The sequence below is a fragment of the Carassius carassius genome, chromosome 24 (assembly GCF_963082965.1).
Source record: "Carassius carassius chromosome 24, fCarCar2.1, whole genome shotgun sequence".
NCBI lineage: Eukaryota > Metazoa > Chordata > Actinopteri > Cypriniformes > Cyprinidae > Carassius > Carassius carassius.
The window spans coordinates 11,626,905-11,643,377 of NC_081778.1; the positions used below are offsets into that span (position 1 = coordinate 11,626,905).

General features: G+C 44.1%; 1 protein-coding gene across 1 annotated transcript in view; it reads right to left on the reverse strand.

Moving 5' to 3' along the window:
- Positions 1–726: 726 nt before the first annotated feature.
- Positions 727–16,473, reverse strand: part of LOC132103796 (uncharacterized) — a 57,146-nt gene continuing 41,399 nt past the window's right edge. The window contains exons 7-8 of the mRNA XM_059508886.1: positions 11,130–11,433; positions 727–1,195 (exon numbers count right to left, since the gene is read on the reverse strand). Coding sequence (XP_059364869.1) covers positions 974–1,195; positions 11,130–11,433 — 526 coding nt within the window. The 3' untranslated portion in view covers positions 727–973. The remainder of the gene's footprint in view (positions 1,196–11,129; positions 11,434–16,473) is intronic.

The window sequence follows — 16,473 nt, forward strand, 5'->3', positions numbered from 1 at the left end:
ATTGATTTTTATGTTTCACAGCACAGAAACTTCTGTATTGAACCTCTGTTTCTCCAAACAGTGTCATAAACTGCCAAATCCGGTCTTTTACATAGAAAGGGGTGTGTTTGGAAGTATACAGGGTGAAAACCGAAGAAGAAAAGAGGGAATTTGTGTTGTAATGAGTGTATGTGATCTCTTTTGGTAAGGGTCTTTATGGGATCTGAAATTCTGAAGAGCATGGGTTGAAAAAGCTTGTGTTACAGTTTATTTTATATATATATATATATATATTAGTTTGTTGTTTTCTTAGAAAAGAATAGTATTATTATAATCATTATGGTTTATTAACTATAGTTTCTTTATTTTGAATACCTAGTGTCAACACTCCTTGTAAAAGCATGCACATATTTAACCGAATGTTCTTTGTATTACATACATACAAACTCTATCACTCCTTTCCTAACATGGTGAGTTTTCCTCCTTCTTTCCTTTCCCAGTCCCAATAATTTCCCGGTAGCACTTTATTTTACAGTCCTGTTCCTCATGTACATACTATGTACTTATTATAGTAATTACAATAACCATGTAATAACTAGGTACTAACCCTGAACCTACCCCTAAACCTAACCCTACCCCATGTAGTTACCTTGTATTACCAGAACTTTATTAGATAAATACACTGTAAGTACACTATAAGTACATGTTAGTACATGTACTGTAAAATAAAGTGCAACCAATTTCCCATTCTGTGCCTTCCTTTTTCAGACATCCATAATATAAGGCTTACAAAAGAAATAAAAAGTAACATTAAAATATTATAGTGTTCACGTAAGCAGTGCTGTAACTTTCAGTTCTGCTTTTCCATTTTGGGTTCGAGCAGTCACTTGAATTCCATCACAATGGTGTTTGATTCCTGAAATAGGAGTTGATATTGTTTGATAATGCTGATTGAAATGTCTTTCATAACCAGCTCAAGTTTAATGCCGGCCACTTAGTTGGTTGCCGTGATGTCTACAGATGATGATTCGGACGACTCCTTTTCCTCAAGCTCTTCAATGACAGATGGTGAGACATCAGACGCCTTGCGCTCTGTGCTGGACTCTCCAGGGGCTTGACCTGAAATGCTTCCTCCCGTCGAGGTCACTTCCTGCGTTACTGGAGATGGAATTAATGTTACTGGTTCTGGTTCCATATATAACGTTACCTCTTCCTCCTGGAAAAGAGGCTGGATGTTAGACTGGGTAAATGTAATTTCCTGTTTACAGCTGCAGTGTGTAATTTCTGTGCCAACAGTGGTCTATGCTCTCAATTTCAAATGCAGAAATGTTAATCCATGCATTTATGTACTCAAGGTTAGATTATTGTAATGCTCTATTGGGTGGTTGTTCTGCACACTTAGTAAACAAACTACAGCTAGTCCTAAATGCAACAGCAAGACTTCTTACTAGAACCAGGAAGTATGCCTATATTAGCCCGGTCCTGTCAACACTGCACTGGCTCCCTATCAAACATCCTATAGATTTTAAAATATTGCTTATTATTTATAAAGCCCTGAATGGTTTAGCACCTCAGTATTTGAATGAGCTCCTTTCACATTATAATCCTCTACGTACGCTACGTTCTCAAAACTCAGGCAATTTGATAATACCTAAAATATCAAAATCAACTGCGGGCGGCAGATCCTTTTCCTATTTGGCGCCTAAACTCTGGAATAACCTACCTAACATTGTTCGGGAGGCAGACACACTCTTGCAGTTTAAATCAAGATTAAAGACCCATCTCTTAACACATAACATACTAATATGCTTTTAATATCCAAATCCGTTAAAGGATTTTTAGGCTGCATTCATTAGGTAAACCAGAACCGGGAACACTTCACATAACACCCTATGTACTTGCTACATCATTAGAAGAATGGCATCTACGTTAATATTTGTCTGTTTCTCTCTTGTTCCGAGGTCACCGTGGCCACCAGATCCAGTCTGTATCCAGATCAGAGGGTCACTGCAGTCACCCGGATCCAGTACGTATCCAGACCAGATGGTGGATCAGCACCTAGAAAGGACCTCTACTGCCCTGAAAGACAGCGGAGACCAGGACAACTAGAGCCCCAGATACAGATCCCCTGTAAAGACCTTGTCTCAGAGGACCACCAGGACAAGACCACAGGAAACAGATGATTCTTCTGCACAATCTGACTTTGCTGCAGCCTGGAATTGAACTACTGGTTTCGTCTGGTCAGAGGAGAACTGGCCCCCCAACTGAGCCTGGTTTCTCCCAAGGTTTTTTTCTCCATTCTGTCACCGATGGTTTCGAGTTCCTTGCCGCTGTCGCCTCTGGCATGCTTAGTTGGGGCCACTTCATCTACAGCGATGTCGTTGACTTGGGGGTGGATGCACAGACGCTGTTCGACTGAACAGAGATGACATCACTGAATTCAGTGATGAACTGCCTTTAACTATCATTTTGCATTATTGACTCACTGTTTTCCTAATGAATGTTGTTCAGTTGCTTTGACGCAATGTATTTTGTTTAAAGCGCTATATAAATAAAGGTGACTTGACTTGACTAAACAAAATTACAAAACAACTTCTTTTTTTTCTTTTTTCTTTTTTTGTGGCTGGAATGAGACTCAAACAGGTTTTGTTTTGGGACAAATAACATTTGGGACTCAAATAAACAATTAAGACTATTGCTGAAAGTTGTTTTAGCAACCCTTGTAGTAGTTCGGTTAAATCATTTATAAGTTGTTTTTCATGAAATGTGTACACTTTGTAGCGCTATAAAAAAAAATTGTGCAATCTATCCAACCAGGAATGCATTTTCAATAAAAGGATGTAACTTGCTGTTTAACTACCACTTATTGAATATATTAACTAGCTAGTCATGACGAAACTATAGTAATTTGGTCATACTTCCATTATTTGAACCATGCTGGTTCAACAATACAGGACTGCTATTATTGACTTGGGGGTGGATGCACAGACGCTGTTCGACTGAACAGAGATGACATCACTGAATTCAGTGATGAACTGCCTTTAACTATCATTTTGCATTATTGACTCACTGTTTTCCTAATGAATGTTGTTCAGTTGCTTTGACGCAATGTATTTTGTTTAAAGCGCTATATAAATAAAAGTGACTTGACTTGACTAAACAAAATTACAAAACAACTTATTTTTTTCTTTTTTATTTTTTTGTGGCTGGAATGAGACTCAAACAAGTTTTGTTTTGGGACAAATAACATTTGGGACTCAAATAAACCATTAAGACTATTGCTGAAAGTTGTTTTAGCAACCCTTGTAGTAGTTCGGTTAAGTCATTTATAAGTTGTTTTTCATGAAATGTGTACACTTTGTAGCGCTATAAAAAAAATTTGTGCAATCTATCCAACCAGGAATGCATTTTCAATAAAAGAATGTAACTTGCTGTTTAACTACCACTTATTGATATATATATTATAATATATATATAATATATATATTAACTAGCTAGTCATGACGAAACTATAGTAATTTGGTCATACTTCCATTATTTGAACCATGCTGGTTCAACAATACAGGACTGCTATTATTGACGTGACTCACAGGTGGTGAAGTATTACTAGGTTCCCTTACATTATTCTTGCATTATTCAAAAACAGCACTGATTGTTGATTGTTGTTGGGGTGGGATTATCCATCGGCCTGACCAATAACAGCAGGGTGTTGTTGTTGTTTTTTTAAAACCTGTCTGAAAACCTGTCATTTTTTTTGCAGTTCCTTTTGGTGCAGCTGTTGGCAAAAAAATGACACACTTCAGCACTAAAATAGTTACACACTGTAGCTGTAATAACTGATTCAAACTTTGACTCATACCTGATTCCAACAGTGAGAGGAGTTAGAAAACTTAGACAGGTTTAATACTTTTATAGCTGCTGACAGAAATAGCATTTTTTTAAAAATATGTATTTTCATAATAACTGTCTGTCGAGATGCTGTTCTATTCGTGTTTATTTCATACCATAACTTGTATTAAAGTAGAAGAGCCCCGCGCAACACTGCTGCTTAAGTCTGAGGCACTACAGCGTGTCTCAATACACTTAAAAGAATCAAAGCTGCTTTCATTGTTTGAATTTCATGATAGAATGGACAGAATTTGAAAGATGAGACTTTGTTTCCGATCAGAAGTACGAAAGCACAAAGCTCTTTGAGATTACTGGAGGTTTATTGCAATGAACAAAAACGTCTCAGGTTACGACTGTAACCTATGTTCCCTGAGAACAGGGAACGAGACACTACGTCAGAATGACGCTTTGGGGAACGCCTCAGGCGTGACAGGTGTCTGAAATCACTATCAAATCACGGCAATCATAATGACCGGCGACAGCCCGTGAATCATTAACGTGAATGATTAACGTGCGACCTGCAAGTATAAAAGGGAGCCTTGCAAACATGACAAACATCCTATCGTCTGAAGGGACTGTTGCAGGCAGGCCCCGAGGCATGGCAGGAAGACGTAGTGTCTCGTTCCCTGTTCTCAGGGAACATAGGTTACAGTCGTAACCTGAGACGTTCCCTTTCGAAAGGGAACTCTACACTACGTCAGAATGACGCTTTGGGGAACGATATACCAACGCCACCATGCTAAGGGGAGTGCCTGCCAAGCGGCAGTGACAACTGACAGAACTAGCAAATTCAAATGAAAAACTAGAACCACTCACCCTCAGGTCACACTGGGCTGTCAGTGACAGCACTCCCTACGGTCATAGCCCAAGCTATATGATACCACAGAAAAACCTCCATAAACATAGTTTTAGTGAAAGGTCTACCTGGGCCTGCTCAAGGGCCTAGGACCACACTTCAACTTCTTAGAAGGGGTCCCTTCTAGGGAATGTGGCTAGGGAACCTGAGGGAACCCCAGCCAGTCACTATTCAGGGGAACGTGCCACCTGAAATGCCACCAGGCAGGCCTGACCTGGTGTCACCATACAAGACACTATAGTCTGGCCACTTCCTGTCTGTCCGAAGACAGAGCCTCTGGACACTTGCCTTTAGGAAGGCATCCAACCCGAGGGACTGCGAAGCAGGCAGTGAACCACTCGGACCGGATCTCAGAGACGGGATATCCTGGAGAGTATGACTCAGCATAGTGCATTACAACCCTTGCCAGCGAGGGGAGTTTCTCTACTCGATCCACGGATCAACCCAGTGTTTGTGTTTCAAAACACTAAGGAGGCCTGTGAGGGCCTAAGGACTGATCTAACTGGGAGGCCTCATGAGAGGCCTACGACCGACTGATCAGACTCAGGAGACCACATACTCATACTGACCCTCAGTGAGGGGAGCATTAGATCTACCTGGTAGGCAACCAGGCTGTAGCAAGATAAAGAGGTTCCAGGAGGGAACCCGTAGCAGAGAATAAAAACTTGAGTCGAGCCAGGGCGCAAGCTCACCTTTGGTAGCTGCCTGATAAGGTCTGCTAAACTGAAAGTAAGCGGCCACTAGCTTACAAAACCCAGCACCACTGTGAAACTACTCAGGGAGACCTGGAGAGGCCTACTACCTGACAACCACAGTATGTGGGAGCTCACCATCAGAGAGGCCTGGTGCAGCCTACTATCTGATAACCATAAAACGTGAGAGCTCACTTTCAGAGAGGCCTGGAGAGGCCTACTACCTGAAAAACCATGCTCAGTGGAACACACAGTAAGTGGGAGCTAACCTTCCAAGGAGGCCTGGAGAGGCCTACTACATGATAACCACAGTATGTGGGCGCTCAACTTCAGGGAGGCCTAGTGAGGCCTACTACCTGATAACCACAGCGCATGGGAGTTCACTTACAGAGAGGCCTGGAGAGGCCTACTACATGACAACCACAAAACCTGGGAGCTCAACTTAAGGGAGGCCTAGTGAAGCCTACCACAGTACATAGGAGTTCGCTTACAGAGAGGCCTAGAGAGGCCTACTACCCATTACCAGAAAACCCACATTAAGTGGAAACTCAAAGTATGTTGGAACTCAACTCCAGGGAGGCCTGGTGAGGCCTACTACCAGAGAACCATGACATGAAGGAGCTTACTTTCAGGGAGGCCTGGAGAGGCCTACTACCTGAAAACCACAGCTGACAGTGGGCCAGACTGGCAGTCCAGTTGACTGTCTATGGGGCTTTGCCTTCAGGGAGGCCTTATGAGGCCTACTACCTGATAGCTCAACCTCAGGGCCACTTAGTACCACAGTATGAGGGATTCAGCCCTCAGGGAGGCCTAGTAAAGCCTACTACCTGATCTCCACAAAAAATGTGGGAGCCCATCTTCAGGGAGGCCTGAAGAGGCCTACTTCCTGAAACGGTCTAATCAGCTGGATGTGTACTGCTGCTGGGGACTCGCCTAACAGGGAGGCCCGGTCGAGCCTACTAGCTGATAGCGAGTCTTTCTGCTACTTTAATGAACACTGCTGGAACCATACTAATAAAAAACTTTCCTAAAGTTTTGACCTAGTGTATGCTCCACAATGTTGTGACCCACCTCCGAGGAGGCCTGTTAAGACCTACTACTCGATAGTGAGTCTTCTGCCCAAACTACCAGGGCCAACCACCAAAGGTGAGCTGGCCTAGGAGCCCTATCTTAGGGGTTACCCAGTCAAGGAGGCCTGCTGGGGCCTACTACCTAACTGTGCAGCCTTCAAGGCAGAAAAACTGTTACTACAGCGCTTACAGCATCCTGGTACCTAATCACATTGCCAAAGGCAGTGTAGTCAGCAAAAAGCAATACCCTCATAGCAGGGGAGTACAACATACGCCACTCTGCCTAGTGGAGGCCCCATTTTAAGGGCCTACCTACTAAATGCAAGGGCATCAGCTCATGGCAATGCTCTGGCTTCAAGGGAGCGGAGTTCAAATACCGGAATGAAATGTAGTTAGAACTCCCTGCTCAACCGGAGCCATCATGGTGTGAGGTAGATAATACAGAGCTGAGAATGGATTACTCAAAACTACCCTGCGTTAGCGGGGGAGTAACACCATATGCCCCTGAAATGTTAGACAGGGAGCGGGCCTGCAAGTGGCTCCAAAGGGTGACAGGGATTTGTCCTGTGCCCAGCCTGGGGGAGCGGAGCTTGCTTGCAAGCCAACCAACTTTCACCCATCGTCCGAGCGGTTCAGCTCAACGGGCTGAGTGGAGCCAGCTCTAGAGGCCTAAAAACAAGTAGCTCTGTTCGGCAGGGTCTGGCAAACTATCACATCGCAGAGCGAAAGACAGCCTGACCCGCCTGAAGGATCATACCTCAACTACCACCCTGCATTACTCTATCACCCCTGAATGCAGTGAAAGGGGCGGGCTTTGGCCAACAACTCCCATTTAAGGGAGGAGGCTGAAATCTCGGGGAGGAAGCCTACACATAATAAAATGCGGCAGCTATACTTAGCAAAACGCCTCCAACATCCCAGCTACAGAGGCGGCCAGGGTTAGGGCCGACCTACAAGCATAGATCTACCTGAGGGCTCGGAGGAGCCACAGCCTACTTGATTGAGAGGCTGTGAAACACTCAACCTACTGCCAGGGGAGCGAAGTACTCAGGATACCAATGTCACAAACCGAAAGGTAGGACATAAGATCTATCTGAAGCGCCAGCGTCAGTCTAAACCTAAAGTAAAAAAGTTTTTTTTTTTTTTTTTTTAGGAAGACCAACTACTCTACCCCTAGGCGGCTTAAAGCCCTGAGGCTAACATAGAAATGAGTGGTGGCCCACCACGCATAAAAATGTCATGACAGGAAGGCCATCACCTACTCACACGGGAGTCAAATCTTTTTTTGAGCTTCTCCCTAAATCGTTCTAGCCACAAGCTGGGGGGGGGGCTTCAGGGCCCTGAAGTTCCAATACCTTACCTCATTGCTCCTCTAAGAATGACTCCCTAGGTCTATACAGGGAACAAGGTCTGTAGAGAAATACAAATCAGTGTTAGTATACACACAGAAATTATATTAAAAACCAACCAGTTCACCTGCGGCGTGCAGAGTGAAGACTCGCCAGAGAGTTCTCTATGAACCTGGGGGCCATCACTTTACATGCCTGAAAGAGGCGCTCTCACCAACCAAGCCGAGGCGGGCCATCAGAACCTTGTTCTCATCCTAGACCCAGCCCCAGGCCTGGTGTAAGAAACGACTGGGGAGTCGGGAAAAAGAGGAGAGGGCTAGGATAGTAACAGCCCTCCAGGAGATGATCCATCACTAACGCTGTGATCGTTTGTACTGGATCACCTCCCTCAGATCCTTCTTTTCCCTGCGGGAGTCACGCCTCCTCTGTGACCTGCTCCTACATGGAGGGGGTGCACGAGAGGCGACACTAGCTCTCTGGCCCTGTCTACGGCCCTCAGGTCGTGAAGGGCCAGGCTCTCCCGCCTGTCTGGGCTCGGATCCGGATCTCAGCGGTATACAGGTCTTAAACGCCGCTGAGCGCGCCTTCGCCTCCCTGAACTTTCCAACCACCGCCTCCACGGAGGTGCCAAAAAGTTCAGAGGGCGAAACCGGTGCATCAAGGAGAAAGGCCTTCTCTTTCTCCCCGATGCCAGCCAGGTTCAACCACAGATGCCTCTCCGTGGCCACCATTGCCGCCATCGATCGACCGATCGAAGCGGCAGTCTGTTTAGTGGCCCGGAGAGCAAGATCTGTGGTGCGGCGCAGCTCAGCCACCGCCTCAGGGGACAGCCCTGCCCCCTGGTCGAGATCCCCCAGCAGGTCGGCCTGGTACGCCTGCAACACCGCCATAGTGTGCAGGGCAGCACCGGCCTGACCCGCTGCCGTGTATGCTCTGCCATTCAAACGCGCTGTGGTCTTGAGCGGTTTGGATGGCAGGGCTGGAGCACTCAGTGTCGACGCCCGCCCAATGGGCGGCATCGACACATACCCATACTCGCCGATCCCCTCAACATCAGCGAAACTAGCCCGCTGATGTCAGTGGATCCGAGCAGAGTATGGGTTCTTCCATGCCCTCTCGATCTCAGTATGGAGATCAGGAAGAAATGGAAGGCTCGCCTGAGCTGGTGGTCTATGGCCGGGGAGAAATCGATCGTCCAGCCTGCCACGAACAACTTCTCCCCTAACGCGCCGCCATGGCAGTTGCATCCTGTCAGTGGCGCGTTCCATTACATCCAGCAGCTCAGCATACACGGGGCAGGGTGGCTGAGAGGGTTCAGGGTCCACCTGAATGACCTCCTCCTCATCCATCACCTGCCCGTCCTGAAGAGCATCTGTTGCAGGAACAGTAGGAGAAAAATCCTCTTCGTCATCCACCTGCAACTCACCCTCGTCATCCGCCGAATCATCTGAGAGGTTAACACCCCTCTCAAGACGATCGGCGAGATCCCTCTGGGAACCCCATGACGCGAGTCGCCGCTCTGCCTCAGCGCGAGCGGGACCTGAGCCACGAGGTACAGATGGTGAGCCCTCCTCACTCAAGAAGAAGGCTAGACGAGAGCGGAGCGTTTTCAAAACAAAACGCACACAGTTTGCACAGACAGCTCCCTCAAGAGCCGCCTGTGCATGCTCTTTGCCCAGACAGAGAACGCACAGTTCGTGTGAATCACCCGGCGTCAAATACCTTGGGCACGGATCCGCACACTTCCTGAAGCTTTCAGCCTTCTCCGTGCGTTTCATTTTCTTTGCCGACTTTTCCAGCGATATCAAACAGACAGTCCCTGAAGACGAAAAGATGTTTGTCATGTTTGCAAGGCTCCCTTTTATACTTGCAGGTCGCACGTTAATCATTCACGTTAATGATTCACGGGCTGTCGCCGGTCATTATGATTGCCGTGATTTGATAGTGATTTCAGACACCTGTCACGCCTGAGGCGTTCCCCAAAGCGTCATTCTGACGTAGTGTAGAGTTCCCTTTCGAAAGGGAACTTATTTTGATAGTTCATGGAGCTATTATTATGACAAAATGATTTCAATTTGAATTGTGTTAATTTGAATAATTTGCAAGTGTAATCTAACAAAATTTAATTTTAGATGGTGGTTTAAATAGTTCTGAATTAGATTTTCCTAAACGAATATTGAACATTTGAAATTTAACAAACTGAAATATTTTTATGGCTGAATTTTATAGACATATATTTTCAAACAGCTAGTTTTTTTGTTCTGAATTCTTATACTGCAAACATTCATTTAAAAAAGAAAATCAGATTCAAGTTTTCAACATGTAGAAATTCGGAACTTCAAATTCAGTTTTCTAAAATTCAATGTCAAAAATGAAAACTCAAAAATTCAGATCTTACAGAAAGTAGGTCACAGGTCATCCACAGGGAAGAGTAGATGATCTCAGAAAAGTCGAACAGAGCATTTTGGCCAATTGGGGACTACGGAAGTTTTCCAGCGTGAACGTGGTGGTGGTTCAAAAGGTTGCCACTCTCTGACTCTGATCATGAATCGCCCGGTGTTGTGTTATATTCGGTTCTGTGAAAAACTGTTCCCGTGGGTGGAGTTAACATGAATCTGCATTAGTTCCCTTATTGTGGGCGTGTTCTTGAAACAACGTGCAAACGAATGGAACTGAAAATATCAGTGCACGCTCGTCAAATCTCTATTTGATTTAATGGATTATTTTGAACAGGTAACGAAGTGTCAATGTTAAGCGTTAATTAGCATTAACTGCAACAGTGCCAAAACAATGGATAGTTTGTGTAATATGATAAATTGTCTCATGTTTTGCTTGATTGATTACAGGCACACAGAAAAACAATCAATAAGCTAATTTAACCTATCTTACCTAATATAGTTTTTACTGTTTGGTTTATTTTGCTTTTTATATATTTCATTTGTGGGGCTTTTTTTATAATAGTTTGCTTTGATTAGACTACCTAGTTGTCATTGGAGAGAGACTAGTACAATTTGTATACAAAACCTAAAACAAACCACTACAAACTTATCTGTGTCTTAATAAAATCGGTGTGAGCATCCTGTGTCATGCTTTCTTTAATCATTTTGTCATAATAATAGCTCCATAATAGTTTTAATGAACAACACCATCACTGATTTTAGACTTGTCAGTTGTAAGTGTATCATGTTCATAGTTAATGTGATGAACTGTGGTTACTCTCTTATGATGCCTGTGTGTTTTTGGGACCCTGCATGTTTTATTTTGCTTTATTATTATTATTATTATTTTCACTTACTTTGATCTCTTCCTCTTCCTGGGCTTCCAATAAAGGTGAGTGATCTGTCGTCATCTCCTCTGTGGGGGCTGTTAGATTTCCATCTAATGCTACAGGCAGACTACCCATGTAGCCCACCATGTCTGTCATATAGGCCTCTGTCTGCGCTGCCCCCCACAGATCCACTAATGGCGGATGAGTGAGGGGAGGCAGGCTGTGGATGGTGCTGTTAGGAGTAACTTGTAAAGACTGAGTGGCACTCTGCAGTCTTTGCTCCAACATCTGCAAATAGACCGAAAAACAGCTCAAGTTTCCATTGTGGTATCTATCTATCTATCTATCTATCTATCTATCTATCTATCTATCTATCTATCTATCTATCTATCTATCTATCTGCAATGTCTCATGGGAAAGGGCAATCACTGCTTATTTTTGGCATGATTAAACGTCGATTATGATTAAATGCCTTCTATGGAAGCATATAGGTCTTGAAATGTTTATACAGAGATCAAGAATGGGATTTTTAGTTTTAGAACCTGGCTTGTGCTCTGTTGTGTTACAATTGCAATGGCTGATGGGATTTGTAGTGTTTAATTCCCCATTTGCTCCAGTGAGACCTCAATTACTGTGACGATCAATGGCTTCTGGTTAAATGCTGAAAAATGGACCCTGATTAAGTTTTACTGCTGATCCTGGGGCTGCTGTTGAAATGGCCACTGGGACCTGTGCTGCAGCCAGCAGAGCAAGAGATGTCGTTGCAGTAGATGCTAACTGGAATGGCAGTTTTGTAGCTCACCTGTTGTTGATACTATAGCATAAGATCTGTTACAGCATGGCCTTATGGGAGTCTTATATCAATGCGCCAACAAACTGTTGTTGAAGAGGCATAGGGAGGATAAATATTATGACTCTTCTGTTACTAATACAGGAGATGATGATGCAGAGACTTGTTTCATCCCTGCTTCACACCAATGTCTGTAAAGCGATGAAGGTGCACATTTTGCTTTCACACTGACAGTGTTTCTGCTACATAATAAAGCTTTGTACAAAAAATAATGTGATTTCTGGGTTTCCAAGTTGAGAGTTTCATAATGATCATAAATTATAAAAGGATTATTGCGAATTTTATTAATATTTTACCAATAACATTTTACATTAAGGTTCCATTTGTTAACATTAGTTAATGATGAAAAATACATTATTTAAGATTTATTATTAATGTTGATTTTAACATTTACTAATAAATACTAATCTTTTAATATTATTTCATGAACATGAGCTAATATGAAATAACAAAAAACAATGTTGTTTTTATTAAACTAATGTTAATAAAGATTAAAAATACTGTAACGCGCATTGCTTATTGTTAATTAACTGCCGTTAACTAATAAGATTTATTAATCGTTTTGATCGTCTTAGATTAGGTTCATTTCAATTTTACTAATAAATTATTACAATTAAAAGTTGTATCTGTTAATATTATTTAATGAACGTGCGCTAATATTAACTAACAATAAACAGAGTTATTTTTATTCCTGTAACGTGTGTATTGTTTATTGTTAGTTACTTAACTAAATAACTAATAGGACTTTATCATAAAGTGTTATCAGTCTTTCTTTTTCAACCATTTTATCAACCATTATTATAATTTTTTCATTAAAAAAATAATAAAAGAATATGTCAAACAACGTGAACGAGTCAGTCTTTTGTTCGTTATCTGGCTCGGCTCAGTGTTCATCTTCAGTTCCCTTTCGAAGGGAACTTCGACAATACGTCATCGATGTTATAGGGAACGCCTCATGCGTGACAGGTGTCTGAAATCAAATATCAACTCACAGCAATAATGCTGACTGGCGACAGCCGTGAATCATCAGCTTGAATGATGAGCGTGCGAACTGGATATATAAAAAGGGCGCCTTGAAACCATGACAATATCCTTTTCGTCTTCAGGGACTGTTTTGTCTGATTTAAACGTCTGCTTACAGCAAAAATGAAACACACATCTAAGGCAAGTCCTAAAAATTTTGTGAAATGTGTTGACCCGTGCCCAAGATATTTGTCGCCGGGTGACACTCACGAGATGTGTGTGTACTGTTTGGGTGAAGAGCACGAACAGGATGCTCTTGAGGGAGCGTCCTGTGCAAATTGTGAGCGTTTTCCTATGAGACCGCTCCGCTCTCGTCGGGCTCTCTTCTCGACGCCCTTCATGGGGCTCCCAGATGGAGCTCGGTGACAGTCTTGAGAGGGGCGATAACCTCTTGGACACGTCATCGGCTGACGAGAGTGAGCTGCAGGTGGATGACGGAGACGATTCTCCTACTGATACTGCAGCGAGTGCTCTTCGGGCTGGGCAAGAGATGGCTGAGGAGGATGATTTAAATCCTCAACCTCGTCAGCCATCCTGCCCCGTGTACGCAGAGTTGGTGGAAATTATGGAGCGCGCCACTGACAAACTTATGTTGTCATGGCGGCGTGCTCAGGGAGAGATCGTTCGCGGTCGTTTGGACGATCGGTTTCTCCCTGAACATAGACCACCAGCTCACCAGAGCCTTCCATTCCTTCCTGATCTCCATTCAGAGATCGAGAGGGCATGGAAGAAACCGTACTCTGCCCGTATTCATCGACATCAGCGGGGTAATTTCGCTGATGTTGAGGGGATCAGGGAGTATGGTTATGTGTCGATGCCGATGCCATTGACGAGACGTTTGCGAACTATCTCGTATCTGGGCGGGTGTCGACACTAAAAGCTCCGACTCTGCCATCCAAGCCCCTTAAAGCCACAGCTCGCTTGAATGGCAGAGCGTACATGGCAGCAGGTAGGGCTAGTGCTGCCCTTCATACCATGGCAGTGCTCCAAGCCTACCAAGCTGACCTGCTGCAGGATCTCGACCAGGGGGCGGGGCTGTCCCCTGAGGTGGTCGCTGAGAGGGACTTAAGGGAGGTCATTCAGCACAAGCGCAGCAGCGCTCAGTGGAAGTAGGGTTTGATCTCCCTGGAGGGCCTTTTCTACCAGCCCTCTCCCTCTTCTTGACTCCCCAGGCGTTTACGTTACACCAGCCCTGGGTATGGGCCTTATGATGAGAACTATGTTCTGATGGCCTGCCGTAGCAACTGGTTGATGTGAGTGCCTCTTTTAGGCATGTAAAAGTGGTGGACCCCAGGTTCATTGAGAACTCTCTGGCGAGTCTTCACTCCGCACGCCGCAGGTGAACTTGGGTTTTTTTAAAAATTCTGTGTGTATAACTAACACTGATTTGTATTTCTCTACAGACCTTGTTCCCTGTATAGACCTAGGGGGTCATTCTTAGAGGAGCAATTGAAGTATTGGACTTTAGGGCCCTGAAGACTCCCCCAGTTGGTGGCTAGAACGAATTAGGGAGAAGCTCAAAGAAGATTTGGCTTCCGTGCTGAGTATGTGATGGTCTTCCTGTTATAACATTTTATATGCGTGGTGGGTGCATTTTATACGCCTCTGTAGCTGGCCTAGGCTATGCTAGGGATATTGGAGGCGTTTTGCTAAGTATAGCTGCCGCATACATTATGTGTTAGGCTTCCTCCCCTAGATTTCAGCCTCCTCCCTTAAATGGGAGTTGTTGGCCAAGGCCCGCCCTTTTCTCTGCATTCAGGGGTGATAGAGTAATGCAGGGTGGTAGCTGAGGTAGGATCAGTCTGGCAGGGTTAGGCCATCTTTCGCTCTGCGAAGTGACAGTTCATCAGACCCTTCCGAACAGAGATGTTTGGGCCTCTAGAGCTGGCTCCACTCAGCCCGTTGAGCTAATCGCTCGACCGATGGGTTGAAGTGGGTTAGCTTGCAATTTAGCCCCCCCGCTCCCCTAGGCTGGGCGCAGGACAAATCCCTGTCACCCTTTGGAGCCACTTGCAGGCCCACTCCCTGTCTAACATTGCAGGGGCATATGGTTGTTACTCCCCCGCTAACTCAGGGTAGTTTTGAGTAGTCCATTCTCAGCTCTGTATTTATCTACCTCACACCACGATGGCTCCGGTCGAGCAGGGAGTTCAAAACTACATTTCATTCCGGTTTTTGAACTCTGCTCCCTTGAAGCCAGAGCATTGCCATGGGCTGACGCCTATGCATTTAGTAGGTAGGCCCCTAATGGGGCCTCCACTAGGCAGAATGGCGTATGTTGTACTCCCCTGCTATAAGGGTATTGCTTTTTGCTGAATACACTGCCTTTGGCAATGTGATTAGTTACCAGGATGCTGTATTAACAGCTTTCTGCCGCGAAGGCTGCACGGTTAGGTAGTAGGCCCCAGCAGGCCTCCTTGACCGGATAGCCCCCAAATAGGGCTCCTAGGCCAGCTCACCTTCGGTGGTTGGCCCTGGTAGTTCGGGCAGAAGGCTCACTGCCGCCTTAACAGGCCTCCTCGGAGGTGGGTCACAACATTGTGGAACATACACTAGGACAAAACTATAGGAAAAGTTTTTTAATAGTATGGTTCCAGCAGTGTTCGTTAACCCTCTGGAGTCGATTAACGCGGATACGCGTTTTGAGTCATTTTCTCCTGATAACCCCGAAAATAACTTAAATTACACTTTCAGTTTTAATCGTACAGATAAGAGCAATACGTCAATTGAATCTGTAAAGGGTCTACTTTTTTTGGATACAGACATAATAACAACAAAACTTTGTGCACTTATAAAATAAAGATAACAAACAAGGTGTGCTGTCTGCAGCCTTTGTCTGCGCTGATCTTCATTTACAAACACGTCATTAAAATGAACTGTAACTCCGTCAATACTCAACGAAGAGACATGAGAGAGATATCTCTCGTTTTTCACGTCTCCCTTCATTATATCTAATGTGACCACGCCCCCGCGCTGAACGTGCTATTCAGATTCAAACTGAAGCGGCTTGAATACACCCACACAGAAGAAAAAGCAGCGAGACTGTTCTTCAAGTTTTTATTTTACTGTTTGCTTCGCGATGAGAGGAATAAGACATAATTCACCCCAAAAAGATGTGATGTGTTTGAGGATTTGATAAATGGATTTCCTCAGAAAAAAAGAATGAAGCACTTTATTCAGCAGAGATCATAAACATGAGTAAGTCTCTTTTTATTTATTTATATACTTGTACTATTTTTCACATATAGTGTAAACATTTTACTAGTTAGACTTTTTCCAAAGAATTTTTCCAAACTATTATTCCTGACTAAATGTATAATCAAGTGAAACATTATGAAGTTTCAATAACAATATACAATACTATATCATTCAAAAGCTTGATGTAAATAATATAAATGTAACAAACAGATAACTGTAACAAATGTAAAAACAATGCTGTTCTTTCAATTTATTCCCCCTAAAAAACCTAAAAAATATTCTCAGCTCTTTTCAACATTT